Source organism: Myotis myotis, unplaced genomic scaffold (genome assembly GCF_014108235.1).
Source record: "Myotis myotis isolate mMyoMyo1 unplaced genomic scaffold, mMyoMyo1.p scaffold_m19_p_17, whole genome shotgun sequence".
In the NCBI taxonomy this organism is placed as follows: domain Eukaryota; kingdom Metazoa; phylum Chordata; class Mammalia; order Chiroptera; family Vespertilionidae; genus Myotis; species Myotis myotis.
In genome coordinates, this window is record NW_023416321.1 from 13,117,320 (window position 1) to 13,136,372 (window position 19,053).

At 38.6% G+C, this 19,053-nt stretch overlaps 1 protein-coding gene and 1 pseudogene across 5 annotated transcripts in view; one reads left to right on the top strand and one right to left on the bottom strand.

Annotated features, from left to right (window-relative positions):
* The window catches only part of TAF15 (TATA-box binding protein associated factor 15), a 34,966-nt gene extending 20,514 nt beyond the window's left edge, over window positions 1-14,452 (top strand). For all 5 annotated transcript variants that reach the window (XM_036339834.1, XM_036339835.1, XM_036339836.1 and 2 more), the window contains 9 exons: window positions 3,219-3,253; window positions 3,846-3,878; window positions 5,272-5,381; window positions 6,925-7,054; window positions 11,016-11,108; window positions 12,034-12,115; window positions 12,232-12,320; window positions 12,440-13,001; window positions 14,123-14,452. In XM_036339834.1, the coding sequence (XP_036195727.1) occupies window positions 3,219-3,253; window positions 3,846-3,878; window positions 5,272-5,381; window positions 6,925-7,054; window positions 11,016-11,108; window positions 12,034-12,115; window positions 12,232-12,320; window positions 12,440-13,001; window positions 14,123-14,162 (1,174 nt within the window). In that variant the 3' untranslated portion in view covers window positions 14,163-14,452. The remainder of the gene's footprint in view (window positions 1-3,218; window positions 3,254-3,845; window positions 3,879-5,271; window positions 5,382-6,924; window positions 7,055-11,015; window positions 11,109-12,033; window positions 12,116-12,231; window positions 12,321-12,439; window positions 13,002-14,122) is intronic.
* On the bottom strand, window positions 9,386-9,900 carry LOC118671558 (annotated as a pseudogene).
* Window positions 14,453-19,053: the final 4,601 nt, after the last annotated feature.

A 19,053-nucleotide genomic window follows, 5' to 3' on the forward strand; every position in this document is an offset into this window, starting at 1 on the left:
TAAATACCTCTACTGCTTCACCTTAAAATGTTCTTTCTTTAGGAATTTTTTATGTGCACAAATTTGCTTCCTTTTCAGGGAGGAAAACAAATTTGTTGTGGCAAAGTCTTGATTCATAGATGTTTACATATGTTTATGTCTTAGTTTGCTGGCGAGGCCTTAACTTATATGAAAAAGGGACTTGTAACTTTACTGCAGGTTTGAAAGAAAGATTCTTAACCATAAGCCGATCTTCTGTTAAATATTTAATAGTGAGTACTGCTTGAGGTTTATTTACTGTATTTAATATAAGAAATTTCTTATAAGAGATTATAATATAACTAGCAAATATGGAATTTTCAAATAAGAGAAAAATCATTGAAACATTTGAAGTTGGAAGAAAACTTTTAGATTATCTAGACCAGTGCTTCTCAAATTTTAATGTATATATTAATTTATTGGGGGTCTTATTAAAACGCAGATTCTGATCATTAGGTCTAGGGTGAGGCCCAAGATATGCTCTTCCGAGACTTAGGCAGGCTCAGTTTATGCTGCTGTTCTATGGATGGCCCTTTGAGTAGCAAGGATAGAGACCCTTATTTGTAAAGGAAGATTCTGAAGCCGAGGGAAAATTAGAGTTGTCCAAATTTTCAAGAATGACCTGGCCGGTGTGGCTCAGTTGGTTGAGTGTCGTCCCATGCAGTAAGAGGTAGCAGGTTTGATGCCCTGTCAGGGCACATGTCCCGGTTTGATCCCAGTAGGGAGTGTGCAGGAGGCAGCTGATTGATGTTTCTCTCCCATTATTGATGTTTCTATCTCTTTCCCTCCCCCTTTTTCTCTCTAAAATCAATAAAAACATTAAAAAAAAAAAAGACTGTACCCTGAATCTTAGTTTGAAGACTAGTACTTATGCAAATGCGCTAATTGTTTCTGTATTTATGGATATTATGTTGAAATCTTCAGCTGCTATATTTTCTAAGGAAATGCTCAGTAAAGATGATTTACATTAAAATGCCACTCACTATATGAGGGAGTAGGAAATTATAAACCTATTCAAATGTCATTTGTTTTATATCCCTTTTATTTTGCAGTGGTATGTCCTTTTAAAAAGTTGAAAGTTATATTGCTGGCCATAATATAAATTGTAGGAATTAGCTGATGTATGAAATTACATGTTATCTTTTGGCCACATAAACAATTTGGTACTCAGTTAAGATGACAGCAAAATAATTAAGGGTATTTCTTTCAGTATTTACTTGTGAAAATTGCCTACTTAAAAAAATCTACTTTATCCTGGAACTTTAACTCCCTCACATAGGAATAGGAACTAAAATAAACATTTTCATTGGTTCTTTTCTCTTCATTTTTTGGAATGCTAATGATCATCTTTGAAGAAACCTGAGATATTTTGGTTTCTAATAAGATTTTTAGCAGTTTAAAACTCTTTTGGCTTCCCTTTCTTAAAGTGTTAAGCAGTGGCCCTGGCTGGTATGGCTCAGTTGGTTGAGTGCCTTCCCGTTCACTGAATGGTCACCAGTTTAATTCCCAGTCAGGGTACATGCCCAGGTTGTGGGCTCAGTCCCCGGTGTGTATAGGAGGCAATCGATCGCCTCCTGACTGGGAATCGAGCCGGCAACCTTCAAGTACAAGGGACTATGCTCAATCAATTGAGCCACCCTGATCAGGCAATTAAAAAAAAAAGTTAAGCAGTGATATACAGGTTATTAAGAAGTGTATCGAGGGCTTAGGTACTGTTCTGAAAGAGAGGTCTTGGAGACTCAATAGGAAACTATGTATATGAAGGACTTGAGCTTCATATTTCTACATAGCCTTGAAATAGCCTTATTTTCCTTTTAGGCTTCCTGAAAATCAAATAGAATAAATAGCATATTAATATGTATGTATCTAAGCTGATTGCAAGAGGTAATTTTTTTATATCAAGTTAGAATAGATTAATGATAAAGGAAGAATACCTTTCTCATAATTTAGTCAGAGTGGTTTTTCTCTGGATGGCATAGAAAAGCATAGAGGGCATGGTTATCCCCAGAGAGGCTTTTTTAGCAGTGAAGAGACATTAGTATATTGGATTAGTTTCTTGGGTTACAGTAGAAGATTAGTAGTAGTAGTAGTAGAAGTTAGGTATCACCACTGAAACTTTGTTTTAATTTCCATTTCAGCACTTGAATCTTAGAGGATTACTTAATTCAGTCAAGAGAAACAAGCTTTCAGTGTATGGGTGTTTAGGGTTTCTTGATAAGATAGACCTTAGATTCTTACATAAAGCTATGCACACAAGGACCATTGACTTATCTGACAGTGGAAATTTGCCAAATAAGTCCTTTTCTTGTGGGAAGTTGCAGTATTAGAGTGTATTGCATTCTGTCTGATACAGTCTACCAAATAGTGTACTGAACATTTAACAACATGAACCTCAGTAGCTCTGATGTGAAGAGATCCTAGTACATTATAGTGGGTATGGAATAAGTGGGCAATTTTAAGTTAAGCCTTTTTTTTAGTGCTCATTTTATCACCTTTTAGAGTGATTTGCAATTTTAAGACTGCTTTCATTCAGGCTTACTTTCATGTATATTTGTACCTCACTTATTTTTTAAATCATTTTTTATTTTTCAATTAACTTGATATACAGTATTAATTTCAGGTGTACAACTCAGTGATTAGACATTATATAACTTAATAAACGATTATTCTGATAAATCTCATATTCATCTGACACCATCCATAGTTTTCAGAATATTACTACCTTCCCCTTTTTCTTCATCTTATAAAACCTACAATTTTGCATCACAATAAAATATACTATACTAAGGTTTTTATCTCTCCTATTCTGTCAAAATCTTAACCCTGCTTTATGTTGTTCTTCTGTTTTGTATCTCCTTGGAAAGATTGTTTCTCTGGCATTCTTCATGCTGTGCCTCCAGCTTTAAGTTATGATTTGAATAGTATCCCTTTGGCTTGGGGTTGGGAAGACTTATTTAAAGTATTTTATAGATATGTTCTGTAATACACTTGAAAAGACACGCTTGTGGAAATAGATCATTGGGAAAACACTTAGGTAAAAACAACATTTTGAAGTTTATGAAGTGGAATTTACTGGAAAGTTAGAGGTGCTACTGTTTTCCTAGGTGCTCTACTTGTGACAGTTAAGTGTAGATTGAGCCCAGGGCTCAGCACATTAGAGACTTAAGGAAGAAATCATTTCTTCAATTTTTCCTCTGCAGTGGTGGTGACCGCGGTGGCTTCAAAAATTTTGGTGGTAAGTGCTGAGTATCCCAAAATGTTTCAGTGGAAATGCTATATAAATCTAAAAGCCACCAATATCTCACAGATGCAGTCTAAGCCCTTTCTTACTCGGTTGAGGCTGGTGTGTGTTGTGTGCTTTAAAAAAATAGATTCTCTATATATACATGTATATATATCAAAGAAAACATTAAAAAGCCAAAGTTGATCTCAGTCCAATGGATTTCTACACAGTGAATTTGCATGAAAGAGTCTGTGGTGACCAATGAATAAGACCTTCACTGGATTTTGAACTTACATTTTTTAAATAGAGGTAGCTGACATGGTGTTTTTAAATTACTAGGGTTTTCTAATCAGCCTTCACAACCAGAGCTTAATAAAAGTGATATTAGCATAATGCAAAAGTTGCAGGTATTGTTTGGGACATATTGACATTCATCTTGATTTCTTAAACTTTTAATAAAACATATATTTACTTTGTAAATCTGTGATGGTTGACTTGTTTCAAGGATTTTGGAAGTATTTACTTTTCTTATTTCTGTTTTATAATAGTTTCTAATGAGTTGTCTTAAATAGCTTTTCTTTTCTTTTTCTCTTCTTTTTCTTAGGTCACAGGGATTATGGACCCAGGCCAGATGCTGGTAAGGTTTATGGTAGTTTATAACTTTGCCTTTAAAAGAATGTTAATTTTCCACTTTATTCAAGGGAAAGGTGTGTTTGGAGGACTTAGTGCAGGAGAAAGATTTAATTTGATAGTGCTGCCAGAACTGGGAAGCTTTACTTCTAAAGACATACCAGGAAGAAAACTTTAGGGCGATTGATTGGGAAGTTTGCTGCAAAAAATTGTGTTTATGCTTACCCATGTTTTGCTTTTTCTTTTGTGAAAAAATATTTGATTTTGTACTGCTAAATGTTCCCCCATTCTTTTTTAAATCACTACAAATCAGATTTGAGAGAATTGGTATCATTAGAAGTAGAAAAGCTTTGCTTAGGAAACTATAACATTGGATTGGTAGTCTCCTTAGTGGGCCTAAGAAACCTGAATTCATACATGAGAGAATTGTCTTACTCTGGGCACGAGTCACTAATTTCATGTGGCTTTTTATTTTTAAATGAAATTCAAGGCTACATAGAGCCTTTTGAAAGTTATGATTTAAATTATATTTATTGATTGATTTTTAGAGAGAGAGAGAAACATTGATTTGTTCCACTTATTTATGCATTCATTTGTTGTTTCTGTATGTGCCCCGACCAGGGATTAAACCTATACCCTGGCGTATTGGGATGATGCTCTAACCAACTGAGCTACCTGGCCAGGGCTGAAAGTTATGATTTAGAGATTTAAAATCTTTGAGACAAAAAATTTTAATATATATTGAAATCAGAACTTTTGTTTTTATTAAGATGCCAAAGTATTCTATATGGATTGCAATTTCTGAATTATCCCTTGATGGACTGAATTTTTTACATCTTTCTTACTTTGTTGTACTAATCCAAAAGTGTGCGTGTAAGGTAAGGTGTGTGTCAAGGTGCCCCTACCCTCTGGTATATACAAAGCTTTTTGCAGTGGATGGGGAAACCACCAATTCAGCCTAGCTTGCTTGGAAGTCCAAAGTGCTAGATTTGGGGACTTTTCTACTAGAAATCCTTAAAAGTATTGATTAGCCATAACGAAATAAAGCTCTTCAAAGAAAGGAGTGCAAATTTACAAATTTTCTTCATCTCTTCATGAGCTTTAGTCCTGTATCTGAACCTAAAGAGTCAGATTTGTAAGATCTCTCTTAATTGGTGTTATGTATTTTACATAGTGTGGACGTGATCCACTTTACCTTAAGTTTAGTTGTAAAATTTGGCCAAATAATGATTGTGACCACTTTGCATGTTTTACATAAGATTTTTCTTACATTGATCCTTTTTCCTTTTGGTCATAGAAACAGTTGAATATTGGACAATAAATTATTGTTCTTGATTACTAAGTAGGATGTAGTAAACCCAAGGACTATGTAAAATTAACCATAATTTTTTTTCTCTTAGATTCAGAATCTGATAATTCAGATAACAACACAATCTTTGTGCAAGGACTTGGGGAGGGTGTGTCTACAGATCAAGTGGGGGAGTTCTTTAAACAGATAGGAATTATCAAGGTGAGTGAGAAGTATGGCTTATGTTAAAAATCTCACAGTCATTAACATATTCCGGTTAAGATACATAGATTACATAATAAGCCTATACTCTGGTAAGGCTTGGCTCTTTTTTTTAATAAAATTTTTATTTATTGATTTTAGAGAGAGAGGAAGAAAGAGAGGGAGAGAAACATTGCTTTGTTGTTCCATTTATTTATGATATTACTGGTTGATTCTTGTATGTGCTCCAACTAGCGATTGAACCTGAAACCTTGGTATATTGGACGACGCTCTAACCAGTTGAGCTACCCACCCAGGGCCAGGGCCAGGGCTAGCCTTGTCTCTTAAAATTCATTGATGTACGTGCTCACCGTTGTCTGCAGGCATTTGCTAAATACATGAACATTTTATTTCTTGCTTGTGTTTACCTTTCCAGAGCCTTTCACAGCTTTAGCTTTTAATAATAGGGCTCTAAAAATAGTCTCTGGCCCAGCAGGTGTGCCTGAGTGGTGAGCATCGACCCACCCATCAAGAGATCACTGGTGTGATTCCCTGTCAGAGCACGTGCCCAAGGTTGTGGGCTTGATCCCAGTAAGGAGCATTCAGGAGGCAGCAGATTGATGATGTTCCTCTCTCGTCATTGTTTCTCTCTCTCTATCCTCCCTCCCTTTCTCTCTAAAATCAATAAAAGCATATTTTTAAAAAGTAAAATAAAAAATAAAATAGAAAGTCTGACTAGCACCTAAAATTGTGAGAACCAAATGAGATTGTGAGAACATTTTATAGATTCTGAAATACAAATAAATGCAAACTCAAGTTGTTATAAAACATTTTTACTTTGATATTTCATGTCTGTGATATATAGTAGCCCAATATATAATGCTTTATTTTATAACTTTATTTTTTATTGTTTACTTGAGTTGTATGCTATTTGTTTCATGCAAATATTTTCATCTCTCAGCTAGAAAGCATCTGTTTGAGCAGTGTTAGTTAATTGTAGCATTTGCTTGAAATCAGTTGGTAATTTAGTTGTCTTGTTTTGCTGTCTGTGGGATAACTTATTATTTTTCCCTCTTTGGAAGTTAAAACTTCTGAAGGAATTAATTACACATGAAATATATAAAAAATTCACAATTCTGGTTAAGTGAAAATTCTCCTTTGTCTTCCACTCCCATCCTAGCTAAATCTGGTTTGTAATCTTAGTGGTAATGTATTGATTTGCTTAGTGAACATTATTCCTGGTCTTTCTAATTTGTTTTACAAGGTGTACATTTACATGAAGCAATAATTACTTTTTTGGGAGTGGGGGGTTAAAGAAATTGTACATAGATAAAACAGTATACTATGTATTATTTTTAGTTTAGTTTTCAATGTGTGTTAGAGTATTATCTTTTTTACAACTAGAGATAACTTCATTTTTATAAAAGATACATAGTATTTTGTGAGCTTTAGTCTTATATCTGAATCTAAAGAGTGAGGTGTATGAATTCCTTAAAAATAATAAATTATATGGTTTCTGATCACTTTTTCTTAAAATACTAACACCAACTTGTTTGTTCCTCAGACCAATAAGAAGACTGGAAAACCAATGATAAATCTGTATACAGACAAGGACACAGGGAAGCCAAAAGGGGAGGCGACAGTGTCATTTGATGACCCTCCTTCAGCTAAGGCAGCCATTGACTGGTTTGATGGTATACCTCATTCATATAATTTCAACATGCTGTTTGGATAAATGTTTCCTAGTGTTGAAGTCAAAATATGTTCTGGTAGACAGTGGTTACTTTCCTGTTTACTTTTTTTTTTTAATATATATATTTTTTTTCTAAAAATATATTTTATTGATTTTTTACAGAGAGAAAGGGAGAGGGGGATAGTTAGAACCATCAATGAAAGAGAAACATCGATCAGCTGCCTCCTGCACACCCCCTACTGGGGATGTGCCCGCAACCAAGGTACATGCCCTTGATCAGAATCGAACCTGGGACCCTTCAGTCCACAGGTCGACGCTCTATCCACTGAGCCAAACCGGTTAGGGCTTTTAATATATTTTTACTGATTTCAGAGAGGAAGGGAGAGGGAGAGAGAGAGATAGACACATTAGTGATGAGTGAATCATTGATCGGCTGCCTCCTGCACGCTCCCTACTGGGAATCAAGCCTGCAACCTGGGCATGTGCCATTGACCAGAATCGAACCTGGGATGCTTCAATCGACAGGCTGATGCTCTATCCACTGAGCCAAACAGGCCAGGGCTTTCTGTTTACTTTTATAGCTAATTTTATTGATTAAGAATACAGGCCAGATATTTTACATATCCTTAGAAATGAGCTTTCTCCTTGTTTTTGTCTAGATTCTATATTCTAGAAATATATCTATGATATATTTCCTTATATCATGCCTTAAGCTTTGAGGCCACCCTGTTATAGATGTAAAGGGTTGGCCTGGTTGACCTTATATTCTTTTAAAATTTAGATTAATTTTCTTTCAAATACAAGGTTAATTAATGCATACTTAGAAGGAATAATAAGACTTTTTCCCCACTGAAAATAAACTATGGAAAGTAGAAGAAAGCAACCATAGTTCTGATAACTGCTAATAATATTTCTTACTAACCAGTTTTTTAAAATGTATTTTAAAAATAGTTTATCATTATATTACACATGTAATTTTGTCTCATGTTCTTTTGCGGTGGGGGGGGGGGCATGTAAAGTTTTGTAATTGGAAAACAAATATACAAATTGGAATGGATTAGAGGCAAATTGTGCCATAAACAGATTTTAAGTGGCTAAACAAAGTTTAAAAAGCAAATAACAATGAAAGAAAATGTTTCTGACCCTAACCGGTTTGGCTCAGTGGATAGAGCGTTGGCCTGCGGACTGAAGGGTCCCAGGTTTGATTCCGGTCAAGGGCATGTACCTTGGTTGCAGGCACATCTCCGGTGGGGGGTGTGCAGGAGTCGGCTGATCGATGTTTCTCTCTCATCGATGTTTCTAACTCTCTATTCCTTTCCTTTCCTCTCTATAAAAAAAATCAATAAAATATATTTAAAAAAAGAAAATGTTTCTGGTACAGGATTAGCAGTGCAAAAAAATAGTGTCTGAGCACCTGGATAATACATACACCTGTTTTTCAGTTGTGCAACTTTTAGGTACATATTGTTGACTGTCCATAGTCCACACAGAGTTTTAACTCCATGCTTCAACAACGTGCTGACAGTTCCTAAAGAAAACTACTTTAAAAAAGGCATAACGCCCTGACCGGTTTGGCTCAGTGGATAGGGCATCGGCCTGCGGACTCAAGGGTCCCAGGTTCGATTCCTATCAAGGGCATGTACCTTGGTTGCGGGCATACCCAGTGGGGAGTGTGCAGGAGGCAGCTGATGGATGTTTCTCTGTCATCGATGTTTCTAACTCTCTATCCCTGTCCCTTCCTCTCTGTAAAAAATCAGTAAAATATATTTTTTTGAAAAAAAGGCATAATACCCTAGTTGGTTTGGCTCAGTGGATAGAGTGTTGGCCTGGGGACTGTACGGTCCTGGGTTCGACTCCAGTCAAGGGCACGTGCCTGGGTTGCAGGCCCGATCCTCCCCGCTCCTGACCCGTGCCCGCACCCCCCCCACCCCCCGCCCCATAGGGGGCATGTAGGAGGCAGCCAATCAATGATTCTCTCTCATCATTGATGTTTCTATGTCCCTCTCCCTCTCCCTTCCTCTCTGAAATCAATAAAAATACATTAAAAAAAAAAAAAGGCATAACCCAGATCCCGTCATTTGATCAACTCCATCTAAGTTTACATGTACAGAAGGACTTAGATATATCCAGAGTAAGCCCTTAATCAGTTTTCTCAAATAAGGTTTCAGGACAATGATAGTAAAATAAGGGAAGAAAACATGGAGGAATGAAGTCCTAATTACTATACATGCATATTTTTTTGATAGTAGGGGAAACCTTTTACAGATAAGTTACAAGAAAAGGCAAATAAATAGTTTTGTACAAGAAATTCAACACGTTCTGTATAATGCCTTCACTTTGCTGTCATCATTTGTACAAACTTCATAGTATACTTGACCATCACTATCAATTGCTGCTCCCCTGATCAATTCATCAACTTTTAACTGCTAACTTCTCTCCGAGGTTTGTCATCACATGACAAAGCTCTGCTGCACTAATACAGCCATTGTCATCTTTATTAAACACATGGAATTCTTCTCTAATCTTCACTGTCTGTGTCTTTCATTTTTCTTGCCATCATTGTCAGAAATTCTGGGAAGTCAGTTGTGCCATTACCATCAGCATCCACTTCATTAATCATGTCCTGTAACTCTGCTTTTGTGAGATTCTGCCCAAGAGGCCTCATTACAGTCCCCAGTTTCTTTGTTATAGTTCCATCACATTGTGTCAAATCGCGAAAAACTTCTTTGAGTTCTGCAATCTGCTCCTCAGTCAATTGGTTAGCCATGCTGCAAGCGCTCTGATCTCCAAGATGCCACCACACAACCACTCAGCGCGCCTGCTCTACTCAGACTCATGTTTTTTTCCCTTAACATTTAACATAGTCATTTCTTCATGTTGTTATAGATTCACCTGTGTTTTTCAAAACATAATTTATTTCAAGATGAGATTGTGATACCCTATGTCTTCTTACCTCCATATTCTTTATGTTTCTGTACTAATTCATCAGGCCCCTAACACCTTGCTCTTGAAGGCTGGGTCCATTTTACCTCACTTCTGCTTTTTTATAGTTTCTGTGAATCATAAAGCAATTTCTTTTGCTCAAGATATGTTTAAAAATTATTGTGCCATTTGCCCACGGGGTCTATGAGCCTCTTAAATTGTAACTCTATTGTTCATCTCTTACCAGGTCTTTTTACAGCTTTAAAAATACTGATCCTTGAATTGGTTCCTATGTCAAAGTGCATGTCATGCCATCTGGCATTGTGGAAAATTGAATAGGGCTTTGTTCAGGGAGCCACGGCTCTTGGATTTAAAGCCTTTTTATGAATCATTGGGCATCTTTTCTTTACATGTCAGTTCTCTTATTTAATATAAAGTAAAAATATTAATTTCTGTCTTTAAGGCCCAGGGCAGCAGAATTTGTGTATAGTGCATGTATGTAAGTAATCACATATGCACACATTATTTTTAAAGATATTACTTGCATATGGTAAAAAAAAGTCATAGTACCAAGAGTATATAGTAAAAAATGAGTTTCCTTTCTACCTTTGACTACCCCTTCCCCATCAGTGGTCTCTTGTCCCCTATTGAAACTGAAGTAAAACAGGCAGTGTATGTACAAGTATATGTGTACATATATAAGTACATGTGCACACTTATGCATGTGTGGGTACGCACACACACATTCCCTTTAAAAAACAAATAGCAAACTACACAATGCTCATGTAAAAATAGATTTTTATTTTATTTTTTTGCTTAGTAATAAATGACTCTCCCAGTGACAGATCTGCTCTATTCAATAGATATGTCACGTCTTAGCACTGTTACCTTGATTGTTTGGGAATACTAGTGTATTTGAATTGACTGTGAGGACATGTCACTTATTCCTCTGAAATTGAAATTACCCAAGATAGTTTACAGTTGTTGAGAAAGGCAGATGTAGAGTAGCATTTCTTCAAAACCATTTTCTTTCTTCTTAGGGAAAGAATTTCATGGCAACATCATTAAAGTGTCCTTTGCTACCAGAAGACCTGAATTTATGAGGGGAGGTGGAAGTGGAGGCGGGCGGCGAGGTAAGATACTTGTTGATTACTGGCCTGGATATTGTACAAAGGATTTGAATTTGAGTGTATTCCCTATTGTGAGAACTTGCTACACCTCTTTCTCTCCCTTGGTCTTTTTCCTTCTGTTTTAAGGTGAGAGTGGATACTAAATAGGAGATTAGGTAAATAAGATGTCATATAGTACCTAAGAGAATAGTGGGAGAAGGTTGTAAATATCCTTTTGGAAAGTTGTATAGCAGTTTGTTATTCACCCTGAAATCAGGAGGCAATCATTTAAATGACACTAATTAGGTACTAAATTTGACCAGTTTGTAAATCCCTGATACAGTTACTGCCAGCTTGTTGTTTCTGCTGGGTCTAATTCCTTAAATTTGGAATATGTCTTTTCACTTAACCTTTCTCACTGAGCTTCTCAAACTAAGGAGGGTATTATAGAAAAGTTTTTAAGTGCATTATTGACACTATAAAGCAGTGATGCGAACCTTTTGAGCTCGGCGTGTCAGCATTTTGAAAAACCCTAACTTAACTCTGGTGCCGTGTCACATACAGAAATTTTTTGATATTTGCAACCATAGTAAAACAAAGATTTATATTTTTGATATTTATTTTATATATTTAAATGCCATTTAACAAAGAAAAATCAACCAAAAAAATGAGTTCGCGTGTCACCTCTGACACACGTGTCATAGGTTCGCCATCACTGCTATAAAGTGTGCCTGGGGTCTTTCTCACGTTTCCTGCACTTACTACATAAAGCCCCAATTTAAAGAATCATGGAGGCCTACCACAAAGGTGTGGGGGCTGTCCAGTTCATGGTAGGCACTTGCTATTAGTTCTTTCATCTGGTGCTATTAGTTCTTTCATCTGGTGCTTTTTCTCTGCTTAGTTAAGGTCTGCTGCTGATTTTTCTCTCTTCCTCCCCTATATTCCTCAGGCCGTGGAGGATATAGAGGCCGTGGAGGCTTTCAGGGGAGAGGTGGAGACCCCAAAAGTGGGGACTGGGTTTGCCCTAATCCGTAAGTATTCCATTTACTTTGGTAGGAGTAGAAGTTGGGATTGAGGTTGGAAGCTGCAAGTGGGGGTTCTGAATCCATTGGAAGCTATTGAGCCTTTTATTTTCCTTCTTCCTCAGGTCATGTGGAAATATGAACTTTGCTCGAAGGAACTCCTGCAATCAGTGCAATGAGCCCAGACCAGAGGACTCTCGTCCCTCAGGAGGAGGTAGGTTAGCTCTTTGGGTCAGCCTTATTAGCATCTACATGGTGTTTGTCTTCTGACTAGCACTAAGGAAGCTTTACATTATTTTGCTGACCTCACTGGTTTTTATTTCTACCTTACAGATTTCCGGGGAAGAGGCTACGGTGGAGAGAGGGGCTATAGAGGTCGTGGGGGCAGAGGTGGAGACCGTGGTGGCTATGGTGGAGACAGAAGTGGGGGTAGCTATGGTGGAGACAGAAGTGGGGGTGGCTATGGAGGAGACAGAAGTGGGGGTGGCTATGGAGGAGATAGAAGTGGGGGTAGTTATGGTGGGGACAGAGGAGGTGGCTATGATCGAGGCGGCTATGGAGGAGACCGAGGCGGTTACGGAGGAGACCGAGGCGGCTACGGAGGAGATCGAGGCGGCTACGGTGGGGACCGAGGTGGCTACGGTGGGGACCGAGGCGGCTACGGTGGGGACCGTGGAGGCTACGGTGGGGACCGAGGAGGCTACGGTGGGGACCGAGGAGGCTACGGTGGGGACCGAGGAGGCTATGGTGGAGACCGAAGTGGGGGGGGCTACGGAGGAGACCGTGGTTGTGGCGGTGGCTATGGTGGAGACCGAAGTGGAGGCTATGGAGGAGATCGGAGTGGTGGCAGCTATGGAGGAGACCGAGGTGGCTATGGAGGCAAAATGGGAGGAAGGTGAGTATTAGAACATAGTTTTTAATCTCACTGCTCCTAGATTTTAAGGTTTTTTATTGTCCAGTGTTTTGGAACTTGAATTTCATTGTTTTGGAAGTTCTTACTGATAATTCCTTATATTTGTATGTGTATGTGTGTATTATTCATTCCCATAGCTAAAAGTAATTGAGATTGAGTGGTATTTTGAAACTGTGTAAATCAGGAATTCTTAATCTCAGTGGTGGGGGTGTGCTTTTTCAAATCATGTGTGTTATATATACCCTGCAGTTGTTTTTCTGGCATTTCTGGTAATATCTTTTCCAGATGAAAATCACTGATGGCACTGCTGGGTGTGTGTTGCATACTGCACAATGAATGGTGTAGAGGCAGAAAAAATGGAATGACCAGTGATATTAAATGACTTCAGTTATTATAAGCATTTGTATGCCAGAGGGAGTATAGGTAGTGAGATTTAGTATAGCATGTGGTTAAGAGCACAAATTTTAGAGACAGACTGCTTGGGTTCAAGTCTTGTCTCCACCACTTTCTAGTTATGTGACCTTAGGCAAGTTACTTAACCCTGTGGAGCATTAGTACTCTGATGTGTACAGTAGGGCTAATAATACTTTCTTCATGGATTTAGATTAACTGTTATAACAGTTGCTGGCCCATAGTAAGTACTGTGTAATTGTTTACTATTAGTAATTATCATCTATTGAATACTTCTTACTGTGTGGCAAATCCTATAAAAGTATCTGTATATACAGGGTGGGCAAAGGTAGATTTACAGTTGTGAAACAGTTTATTCTTTTTTAAAACAGATATGGTTTTTAAAATTTGTTTGTTTTAATCCTTACCAGAGGATATATTTCCACTGGCCTCCTGAAAATACCACAGTGGTTTGGAGTCCTTATTCTAAGTGGAAAATTTTAGTAAGTTGGTGATAGTAAAGGTGCTTTTAGGATCTTAAAGCTGATAAGATATTTATTACACACCCTCTAGGAGTAGAGAAATCAGGCATGGTGTTATCCTTGCAGAAATTGTCAAGCTGATACCAGTCATCAGCACCCTGAAGAGGTATTTGATGTGCCCCTTTGGTAGAAAATTAGAATTTAATCTGATTCTTTATTTTTCATTCCTAGAAACGACTATAGAAATGATCAGCGCAACCGACCATACTGATGACTGTTTTGAATGTTCCTTTGTCTCTGACATGATCCATAGTGAAATTGCCAGAGTTTTGCCTGCTGCTTTCCTGGTGGCCTCTTCTTGGGTAGTGAAATTAAGTGACATTTAGAATTTTATTTGGGTGGTAGGGCTGGGACAGTTTTTCTTTAGTAATGTCTGTTGGAATTTTCCCCTTTAGTTTCCAACTTTCCCCTTCCCAACCCTTGAAGCTAAGTGCGTTGTAAAATATTGCCAAAATGGAAAGTGTTTTATAATACTACAATAAAGGCTTCTTGTTTTGTGGATTTTTGTATATTAGTGCATTGTTCTGTCACACTCAGGATTCAGTTACAGCAGACTCTAACCCTGAAGAATGAGGAAATGGAGCCCATTTCATTAAATTAAAATGTTACTTTCAACAGTATTTATTGAGCTTCTACTCTGTTTAGAATAGCAGTTTCTAAAGAATGGCTGCACATCAGAATCACCTGAAGGAGTTGTCAAAATTAGATTACCTAAGCCTCATCTCAAGTGTGTTGAATCAGAACTTGGTGGGGGTGTGGGGAAGGAGTTAAGGAACCTTTGTGTCAAGCTCACCAGGTGATTTTGAGAGTTCCAGTTTAGAACCATTTATTTAGGGCAGTGTTCTAGATGCTGGGACTAGGGAGGTCTAAGGGCTAGGTAAGAAGAGTGAGGATTCAATAAGTTAGGGTTAAGATACCAGTGTACATGGTATGTTATTTGGTATTCATTAAAAACTATTTCTTAGCCAAAACCAGTTTGGCTCAGTGGATAGAGCGTCGGCCTGCGGACTGAAAGGTCCCAGGTTCGATTCCGGTCAAGGGCATGTACCTGGGTTGCGGGCATATCCCCAGTGGGAGATGTGCAGGAGGCAGCTGATCGATGTTTCTAACTCTCTATCTCTCTCCCTTCCTCTCTGTAAAAAATCAATAAAATGTATTTTTAAAAAACACAAAAAAACTATTTCTTCTACCCTTACCAAGAGCCTGGGACAGTCACTATACCAGATGCTGGCTATGTTGCTCAACAAGCAAACACAATATACAGATAAGTGCTCCAATAAGAATAAATGCAAGGTGCTTTTGAGGGCTGATTTGAAGTACACTTAACTCATGGGATCAGGAAGGTTTGGTGAGTCTTGAGGGAAGAGTAGGAATTGGCCAAGTAATGAGGCTGGGTTGAGGAAATGGTGTTCCCAGCAGAAAATTAATGACATCAACAAATACATTAGAGGAATAAAGAGATTGAGGAATAGACACTGGCTTGAGAAGGGTAAGTAGTGCATTGTGAGGGAGGAGTTAAAGATAGGCTTGCAAAAGATAAGACAGGAGAGGTAAACAAGCTTTACCATAAGGTCCTTGCATTTCAGTTTTCCCCCTGCCTCCAAATAGGGAGTCAAAAAATTTAACCAGGGGAGTGTCCTGACCTGAGTGGTATCTACTGAAAGACGATAATGGCTGAAAGAGAAGAAGCTGAATAGGAGACAATGGTAAGCCAGTGAGAAATACTGGTCTGAGCTCAGATATTGACTGGATGAGGAGGACATAACTAAATAGATTTGAGAAATAATGAGGGAAATTTGACAGGATTTGGCTAGATGTCAAAAATAGTTGGGAGGGAAGAGTTAGGTTACTGGCCTTGGCATGGGATAGGTATTTATTGAAATAGGAAACACTGAATAAGGAACAGATGTGGGAACAAGGTGGAAATGAATTGTTTTAGGTATGTTGAGTTTGGGGCACTCAAATTTACAAGTAGAGACATTCAGTAGACATCTGGATGTGTAAATCTGCAGCTCAGAAAACTACACTTCCCTGATTTTGTTCCATACTTGTTTTTGCTAACTTCTCCACTTGGTCTTTGCAGGTTGGAAGTTCCTTGGCATGTTCTGATCTCCTTTCTCTTTTATTTATACTCACTTTTATTCTGGGCAAACTCATTCAGGTTATTGCTTTAAATACCACCTAATACAGTGATGACTACAAAATTTATGTCTTCAGTCCTGACCTCTCCCCTTAACTCTGGTTTATACCCAGCTGCCTATTTGATCTCTACTAGGATGTACTAAATAAATTTGATTTTTCTTGGCAACTCCTCCAGGATTGAACAAAACTTTGGATCTCCCTCTCCAAGTCAGTTTCTCTCTTCCTAGTCATTTCCATCTCAGTAAATGCCCTCACTGTCCTCCTAGATCAGATCAGGTAAAAAAAACTTTAGAGCTTATACTTGCTTTCTCTTCATTCATTCTGTACCTGCAGTTCCTTTTAATTCTACCTCCAAAATATATCCCGAAACCATCTTGATAGTCTTGGTTACAATCTTATGAGCTACAGTCATCTCTTTTCCGGACAATTGCAGTTGCCCATTATTAGGTCCTCCCAGCCTTGCCTCTCTAAAATCAATTTTTCATATAGCAGCCAAGTGATAATGTAATGATGTAAATCAGACCATATGTCATGCCTCTTTAAAACCCTTTCAATGACTTTCTGTTGCAAGTAGACAACAAATTCCTTACCCTGGCTTGCAAAGCCCTATAGGATCTGGCCTGCCTACCTCTCCAACTTCATTATATGACATCCAGACTTACCTTGCTTTGAGCACATTGGTCATAATTCTTGATGGCATCAGATATGATTCTGCTTCAGTATTTTGTATATATTTTGTCTAGAATTCTCGTTCCTCAGATAGTCATATGGCTGACTCCTTTTCACTACAACTAGGGTCAAATCCTTCCTTTGAGGTCTTTCTTGGCTTTTATCTAAAAAACGGCCTCTCTCTCTGCCTGACTGGTGTGGCTCAGTGGTTGAGTGTCAACCTATGAAGTAGGAGGTAGGTCATGGTTTGATTCCCAGTCAGGGCACATGCCCAGGTTGAGGGCTTGATCCCCAGTGTGTGGCATGCAGGAGGCAGCCGATCTCTTCATTGGTGTTTCTATCCCTTTCTCCCTCTGAAATTAATAAAAACATCTTTATATAAAATACTGCCTCTCCTAGTTACTTTCACATCACCTCTTAAATCTTTTTTTTTAATTGATTTTTTTTACAGAGGAGAAAGGAGAGGGATAGAGAGAAACATCGATGGGAAAGATCGATCAGCTACCTCCTGCACGCCCCCCAGTGGGGATGTGCCCGCAACCAAGGTACATGCCCTTGACCGGAATCGAACCTGGGACCCTTCAGTTCGCAGGCGGACACTATCCATTGAGCCAAACTGGTTCGGCACCTCTTAAGCCTTTACAGTACTTCTCAGTATTTGAAATTATCTTTTTGTGGGTATAAACTTCTCTCTCGATTAGAATATGATCTCCAGGAGAGTAGGAAACCTTGTCTGTTGTCCACTGTTCTACCCAGTGCCTAGAACAGTTTGAGGCACAGGTTAGGGACTTCGTGAATATTGACCAAATGAATCTATTACAGATGTAGATTTGAGAGTCATTAAGATGAAAGTGGATAGGATTAAAATAAGGCTGTTTATAAGTGCCCATCAGTAGATGAATGGATTAGAAAACTGTGGTACATCTACACGATGGAATACTATGCTGCTCTAAAAAGGAAGGAACTCTTACCATTTGCAACGTCATGGATGGAACTGGAGAGCATTATGCTAAGTGAAATAAGCCAGTCAATGAATACCACATGATCTCACTCATTCATGGATAATAGAGACCATTATAAACTTTTGAACAATAATAGATACAGAGGCAGAGCTGCCTCAAACAGATTGTCAAACTGCAGCAGGAAGGCCGGGGAGGGTTGCGGGGCAGGAGGTAGGGGGGTAAGAGATCAACTAAAGGACTTGTATGCATGCATAGAAGCATAACCAGTGGACATAAGACATTGGGGGATAGGGGAGGCTAGGGGACTGTCTAGGGCGGGGGGATAAAATGGACACATATGTAATACCCTTTGTAATACTTTAAGCAATAAAAAAAAAAAATCTAATAAAAGACAAACATGCAAATTGATCACACCTCCACCCACCAGCCAATCAGAGCGACTATATGCAAATTAACCCAACCAAGATGGCGGCCGGCTACCACAGAGCTGGAGCGAGCAGGAGGCTTGGTTGCCCCAGTGATGGAGGAAGCCAAGCTTCCCGCCTGCCGCAGCCGGCTCTGAGCTCCACTGAAGGCAATAAAGTTTCAATTATAGAAGGTAAATAAATCCCAGAATAAAAGAAAAAAAGAAGAGAAAAAAAAAATAAGGCTGTTTATAATAGTGGTTCTTTATCCCAGCTGTATACTGAAATTAGCAAGTTTTTTAAAACAAGGATGTCCGAGCTTCACTGCAAAATGATGAAGTCTGTGATCAAGTAAATGGTCCCTGAATTTTCAGTTGATCTGATGCCAAAGTAAAGACTTTTTTTTTCTTTTCTTGAGGATGGACATAGTTTGTAGGGATTGGTGTGGCAGGTCCTACTGGCAAAGAGAAACTGAAGCCTTCAGTAAACAAGGAGGAACTAAAGTAGTTTGGGAGAATAAATAGGGCCTGTCAAAGAAATGGCCCCGAGGTGGGTAGAAAGTAGACATAAGAGAAGAGAGAGCAGAGTGTGTGGTTGGTCAAGCCTACAGTCTTGACTATTTCCACTGAGAGAATGGTGGGGGGTGGCGGGGAGGGTAAGTTAGTAAGAGGAAATGGTCCAAGACTTATGCTTAGAGGATTTTCTCCTATTTTCCCTTCAGCAGTCCTTCCCCCCGCCCCCACTAGGGGCAGAAGCTCAGCTCTCTAGCTTTGTTATTAAGTTCTGGTTATAGACAAGGGCTTGGTTTAGGGAGGCAGGCCGGTCATCCAGAATAGCTTTGGTTCTGTCCTCCATGTCCCTCCAACCCAGAGTGAGGAGACCTGTGTTTCAGTGAAGCCTCTGATGAAGGGAACAGCGTAGGTAG